Here is a 6818-nt window from a genome sequence, read left to right on the forward strand (position 1 = left end):
TTTGTAAAGTAAATTCGTACAGCCGATATGAGCATCTACAGTCGTGGTCAAAAGTTGACATACACTTGTAAAGAACATAATGTCATGGCTGTCTTGAGTTTCCAATCATTTTTACAACTCTTTTTTTTTTGTGTGATAGTGTGATTGTAGCACATACTTGATGGTCACAAAAAACATTCATGAAGTTTGGTTCTTTTCTGAATTTATTATGTGTCTACTGAAAATGTGACCAAATTTGCTGGGTCAAAAGTATACATACAGCAATGTTAATATTTGCTTACATGTCCCTTGGCAAGTTTCACTGCAATAAGGCGCTTTTGGTAGCCATCCACAAGCTTCTGTCTGAATTTTTGACCACTCCTCTTGACAAAATTGGTGCAGTTCAGCTAAATGTGTTGGTTTTCTGACATGGACTTGTTTCTTTAACAAACTGTTTGGCCACAATACCCAGCAAAATGTTTGGAGGAGAAAATGTGAGGCCTTTAATCCCAAGAACACCATTCCTACCGTCGAGCATGGTGGTGTTGGTATTAAGCTCTGGGCCTGTTTTGCTGCCAATGGAACTGGTGCTTTACAGAGAGTAAATGGGACAATGAAAAAGTAAGATTACCTCCAAATTCTTCAGGACAACCTAAAATCATCAGCCCGGAGGTTGGGTCGTGGGCGCAGTTGGGTGTTCCAACAGGACAATGACCCCAAACACACGCCAGAAGTGGTAAAGGAATGGCTAAATCTGGCTAGAAATATAAGGTTTTAGAATGGCCTTCCCAAAGTCCTGACCTAAATGTGTGGACAATGCTGAATAAACAAGTCCATGTCAGAAAACCAACAAATTTAGCTGAACTGCACCAATTTTGTCAAGAGGAGTGGTCAAAAACTCAACCAGAAGCTTGTGGATGGCTACCAAAAGTGCCTTATTGCAGTGAAACTTGCCAAGGGACATGTAAGCAAATATTAACATTGCTGTATGTATACTTTTGACCCAGCAGATTTGGTCACATTTTCAGTAGACCCATAATAAATTCATAAAAGAACCAAACTTCATGAATGTTTTTTGTGACCAACAAGTATGTGCTCCAATCACTCTATCACAAAAAAATCAGAGTTGTAGAAATTTTCCGGGAGACTCCCGAAATTCAGCGCCTCTCCCGAAAACCTCCCGGGACAAATATTCTCCCGAAAACCTCCCGATTTTCAGCCGGAGCTGGAGGCCACGCCCCCTCCAGCTCCATGCGGACCTGAGTGAGGACAGCCTTTTTTTATGACGGGAGGACAACAGGGTGACAAGAACTAAATCATCCAGACCAGAGATACATTGTATTATGTTTATTTTACCTAAAAATAAACATTTTTATTAATTTAAAAAAATAAATAAATTTTTACTATATTTTGCTAAAAACATCAAAATTAATTGTATTTTTATTTGTATTTTTTCGGACTCCTTATTACATCCAGCCATAGAATTATACATTAAAATAAACGTATTGGAAATAATTAATTTCAAATTAACATAATAATTCATTTAAAATGACCATATTTAAATATTAAAATAATTGCTTGTTTATCAACAACTTTAGCATTTTATTCATTACATTTTGAAGCTCTCAGAAGCCAAGTTATGTTATATTCCTTAAGATTTATTTATGCAAGTTTGAAGTATCAATTATCTAAACACAGTTTTGTTTGCATATTTTCAGGATATATATATATATATATATATATATATATATATATATATATGTATATATGTATATATGTATATGTATGTATATATATATATATATGAAATACTTGACTTGGTGAATTCTAGCTGTCAATATACTCCTCCCCTCTTAACCACGCCCCCGCCCTCAACCACGCCCCCGTCCCACCCCCGACCACGCCCCCCACGCCCCCACCTCCCGAAATCGGAAGTCTCAAGGTTGGCAAGTATGCATTATGTTCTTTACAAGTGTATGTAAACTTTTGACCACGACTGTACATCAACTATATCATTTGCCTGAGTAGCTGGACAGGACAAAAAAAAAAAAATAAAATAAAATAAAATAAAATAAAATGTATCTATTGAGCACTTGACACCAGACTGCCCTCCTAAGTTCAGTCCCAAACTTGGGAGAGACTTGAACATGTTTGCAGCCTTTTTAAACAGGTTTGTAAAATGTCAGTATCAGATATCGGTACCATTTTGCACAACTGCCTGTACAGTCCAATACACACATAGATTAATATTGGTAACCATAGTGATGTTTTCCCTATTCAATAGACCCCCTGGTGGAGCTCTCCGTGCACAAGGTGGCCTTAAAGCCTGTGTCGGCTCACCTCTACTCCTGCATCCACATCCAGCGGTCCAACGACGGCAGTTTGCAGCGTCTGGAGCACAACCAGCGTGTTCTGGAAGACAACGGCGTGGAGGCGCTGGGGGGAGCGCCGGGCGCCGGAGTTCCGGACTTAGTCACCCTTGAGCGGATCCAGCAAAGATGGGCAAGTATGCACAAGGCCTACTCCCCCAACAAGAAGGTCCATATCTTGCTCAAAGTCTGCAAGAGCATCTACCACAGCATGAGTGCCAATGCCAATTCAGGTACTTTTTCTTTTGTCGCACGAAAGATGGCGTATAGTCCCAGTCCTCCTTTCCTGTCTTACAGATGTTGTATTGGGAGCTGACGACTTCCTGCCCTGCCTGACGTGGGTGTTGCTGCGCAGTGACCTGCTCAACTTGCAGATTGACACAGACTACATGATGGAGCTGCTGGACCCCGCACAGCTTCAGGGAGAAGGTATGGAAGATACACCCAGACTCCACTAACACTAATTAAAGCAGTACTAAGTAACTTTTCAATCTTCATCAAATATTTTCATCACTTTTGGGATGATACATGGACTTACAACTACAAACCCCGTTTCCATATGAGTTGGGAAATTGTGTTAGAGGTAAATATAAACGGAATACAATGATTTGCAAATCATTTTCAACCCATATTCAGTTGAATATGCTACAAAGACAACATATTTGATGTTCAAACTGATAAACATTTTTTTTTTTTTTGCAAATAATCATTAACTTTAGAATTTGATGCCAGCAACACGTGACAAAGAAGTTGGGAAAGGTGGCAATAAATACTGATAAAGTTGAGGAATGCTCATCAAACACTTATTTGGAACATCCCACAGGTGAACAGGCAAATTGGGAACAGGTGGGTGCCATGATTGGGTATAAAAGTAGATTCCATGAAATGCTCAGTCATTCACAAACAAGGATGGGGCGAGGGTCACCACTTTGTCAACAAATGCGTGAGCAAATTGTTGAACAGTTTAAGAAAAACCTTTCTCAACCAGCTATTGCAAGGAATTTAGGGATTTCACCATCTTCGGTCCGTAATATCATCAAAGGGTTCAGAGAATCTGGAGAAATCACTGCACCTAAGCAGCTAAGCCTGTGACCTTCGATCCCTCAGGCTGTACTGTATCAACAAGCGACATCAGTGTGTAAAGGATATCACCACATGGGCTCAGGAAGACTTCAGAAACCCACTGTCAGTAACTACAGTTGGTCGCTACATCTGTAAGTGCAAGTTAAAACTCTCCTATGCAAGGCGAAAACCGTTTATCAACAACACCCAGAAACGCCGTAGGCTTTGCTGGGCCTGAGCTCATCTAAGATGAACTGATACAAAGTGGAAAAGTGTTCTGTGGTCTGACGAGTCCACATTTCAAATTGTTTTTGAAGACTGTGGACGTTGTGTCCTCCAGATCAAAGAGGAAAAGAACCATCCGGATTGTTATAGGCGCAAGGTTGAAAAGCCAGCATCTGTGATGGTATGGGGGTGTATTAGTGCCCAAGACATGGGTAACTTACACATCTGTGAAGGCACCATTAATGCTGAAAGGTACATACAGGTTTTGGAGCAACATATGTTGCCATCCAAGCAACGTTACCATGGACGCCCCTGCTTATTTCAGCAAGACAATGCCAAGCCACGTGTTACATCAACGTGGCTTCAAAGTAAAAGAGTGCGGGTACTAAACTGGCCTGCCTGTAGTCCAGACCTGTCTCCCATTGAAAATGTGTGGCGCATTATGAAGCCTAAAATACCACAAGGGAGACCCCTGGACTGTTGAACAACTTAAGCTGTACATCAAGCAAGAATGGGAAATAATTACACCTGAGAATCTTAAAAAATGTGTCTCCTCAGTTCCCAAACGTTTACTGAGTGTTGTTAAAAGGAAAGGCCATGTAACACAGTGGTAAATATACCCCTGTACCAAAAAAAATAATTTCTCAGTTCGAACATGAAATATCTTGTCTTTGCAGTCTATTCAATTGAATATAAGTTGAAAAGGATTTGCAAATCATTGTTTTCTGTTTTTATTTACGATTTACACAACGTGCCAACTTCACTGGTTTTGGGGTTTGTATATTCATATATACTTACTGTTAAATGCGGCCCTTTAAGGGCAGCCATAATTGCACTGTGGCCCTCAGTAAAAACAAGTTTGACACCCCCGTTTAAGACGTAGAATCCTTTTGTCCATTTTTGTACTTTTCGAGATTGAATTGTCGCTTTCTTCATCAACAGGTGGCTACTACCTGACAACCTTGTACGCCGCTCTCTACTACGTCAGCAGCTATCGGCCGCGCTTGGCCGCCCGTCAACTCAGCGTGGAAGCCCAGCACTCTCTCAGCCAATGGCATCGCAGGCGCACCGTGCACAGCAACCAATCCCGGCACAGTAAGCGACAGCGGACCATTCGCAGACAGACAAGTCCTGAGAAGGCCGTGCAGGCGGAGGACGGCGACACCGGGGAAGTGGGGAAAAGTGTGATGGATGATCCACAGCAGCAGACAGAAATGAACACGGATGAGACGCTGGACTCTAATGACAACTGGACACAAGATTAAATGTGTCTGTTCATAAACTTACTCTCACATCCCACCCAGAAAGCCAAATTATGGTAAATATTCAAATTGATATCATGGGAATATGACTAACTTTGTTCAGTAAACACATGAAAGAACACACAGTATATTACTGCTTACATGTCATTGGGGACTTTGTGTTATACTCATAAAAATGTATAGATTGTTATCATAGCATAAATAGATGTTTAGATTTTGATTTATATTTTTGTATAGTTGACACCTGGATCATAGCCAAGTTGATGAAAATTGACAGTAAATAAATAACCATAAGAATAATGAAACACAAAATATTGTACAACGTCAGTGGCGCTTATTCGCCACCAGGGGGCAGTAATGCGTGTTCTGAAGCAGAGTCGTGTATAAAGAGAGCATGGCCAACTAAGCAACAGGCGCCATGACTGCTACCAAGGACGTGTGCGACCTGCAGATGCATGCAATTGCTGTCGTTTTGATGTTCGCTTTTCGGACCAAATAAACCGAAATAATACGTCTAAATATACAAACCCCGTTTCCATATGAATTGGGAAATTGTGTTAGATGTAAATATAAATGGAATACAATGATTTGAAAATCATTTTCAACCCATGTTCAGTTGAATATGATACAAAGATAACATATTTGATGTTCAAACTGATAAACATTTTTTTTTGCAAATAATCATTAACTTTAGAATTTGATGCCAGCAACACGTGACAAAGAAGTTGGGAAAGGTGGCAATAAATACTGATAAAGTTGAGGAATGCTCATCAAACACTTATTTGGAACATCCCACAGGTGAACGGGCAAATTGGGAACAGGTGGGTGCCATGATTGGGTATAAAAGTAGATTCCATGAAATGGTCAGTAATTCATAAACAAGGATGGGGCGAGGGTCACCACTTTGTCAACAAATGCGTGAGCAAATTGTTGAACAGTTTAAGAAAAACCTTTCACAACCAGTTATTGCAAGGAATTTAGGGATTTCACCATCTACGGTCCGTAATATCATCAAAGGGTTCAGAGAATCTGGAGAAATCACTGCACGTAAGCAGCTAAGCCCGTGACCTTCGTTCCGTCAGGCTGTACTGCATCAACAAGCAACTTCAGTGTGTAAAGGATATCACCACATGAGCTCAGGAACACTTCAGAAACCCACTGTCAGTAACTACAGTTGGTCGCTACATCTGTAAGTGCAAGCTAAAACTCTCCTATGCAAGGCGAAAACCGTTTATCAACAACACCCAGAAACGCCGTAGGCTTCGCTGGGCCTGAGCTCATCTAAGATGGACTGATACAAAGTGGAAAAGTGTTCTGTGGTCTGATAAGAGTCCACATTTCAAATTGTTTTTGGAAACTGTGGACGTCGTGGCCTCCGGACCAAAGAGGAAAAGAACCATCCGGATTGTTCTAGGCGCAAAGTTGAAAAGCCAGCATCTGTGATGGTATGGGGGTGTATTAGTGCCCAAGACGTGGGTAACTTACACATCTGTGAAGGGACCATTAATGCTGAAAGGTACATACAGGTTTTGGAGCAACATATGTTGCCATCCAAGCAACGTTACCATGGACGCCCCTGCTTATTTCAGCAAGACAATGCCAAGCCACGTGTTACATCAACGTGGCTTCATAGTAAAAGAGTGCGGGTACTAGACTGGCCTGCCTCTAGTCCAGACCTGTCTCCCATTGAAAATGTGCGGCGCATTTTGAAGCCTAAAATACCACAACTGAGACCCCCGGACTGTTGAACAACTTAAGCTGTACATCAAGCAAGAATGGGAAATAATTACACCTGAGAAGCTTAAAAAAATGTGTCTCCTCAGTTCCCAAACGTTTACTGAGTGTTGTTCAAAGGAAAGGTGATGTAACACAGTGGTGAACATGCCCTTTCCCAACTACTTTGGCACGTGTTGCAGCCTTG

At 41.2% G+C, this 6818-nt stretch overlaps 1 protein-coding gene across 4 annotated transcripts in view; it reads left to right on the forward strand.

Moving 5' to 3' along the window:
* rinl (Ras and Rab interactor-like) overlaps positions 1-5730 on the forward strand; it is a 71404-nt gene extending 65674 nt beyond the window's left edge. For all 4 annotated transcript variants that reach the window (XM_061925363.2, XM_061925365.2, XM_061925364.2 and 1 more), the window contains 3 exons: positions 2264-2581; positions 2646-2777; positions 4578-5730. In XM_061925363.2, the coding sequence (XP_061781347.2) occupies positions 2264-2581; positions 2646-2777; positions 4578-4900 (773 nt within the window). In that variant the 3' untranslated portion in view covers positions 4901-5730. The remainder of the gene's footprint in view (positions 1-2263; positions 2582-2645; positions 2778-4577) is intronic.
* The last annotated feature ends 1088 nt before the right edge of the window (positions 5731-6818 follow it).

Source organism: Nerophis lumbriciformis, linkage group LG30 (assembly GCF_033978685.3).
Source record: "Nerophis lumbriciformis linkage group LG30, RoL_Nlum_v2.1, whole genome shotgun sequence".
Lineage (NCBI taxonomy): Eukaryota > Metazoa > Chordata > Actinopteri > Syngnathiformes > Syngnathidae > Nerophis > Nerophis lumbriciformis.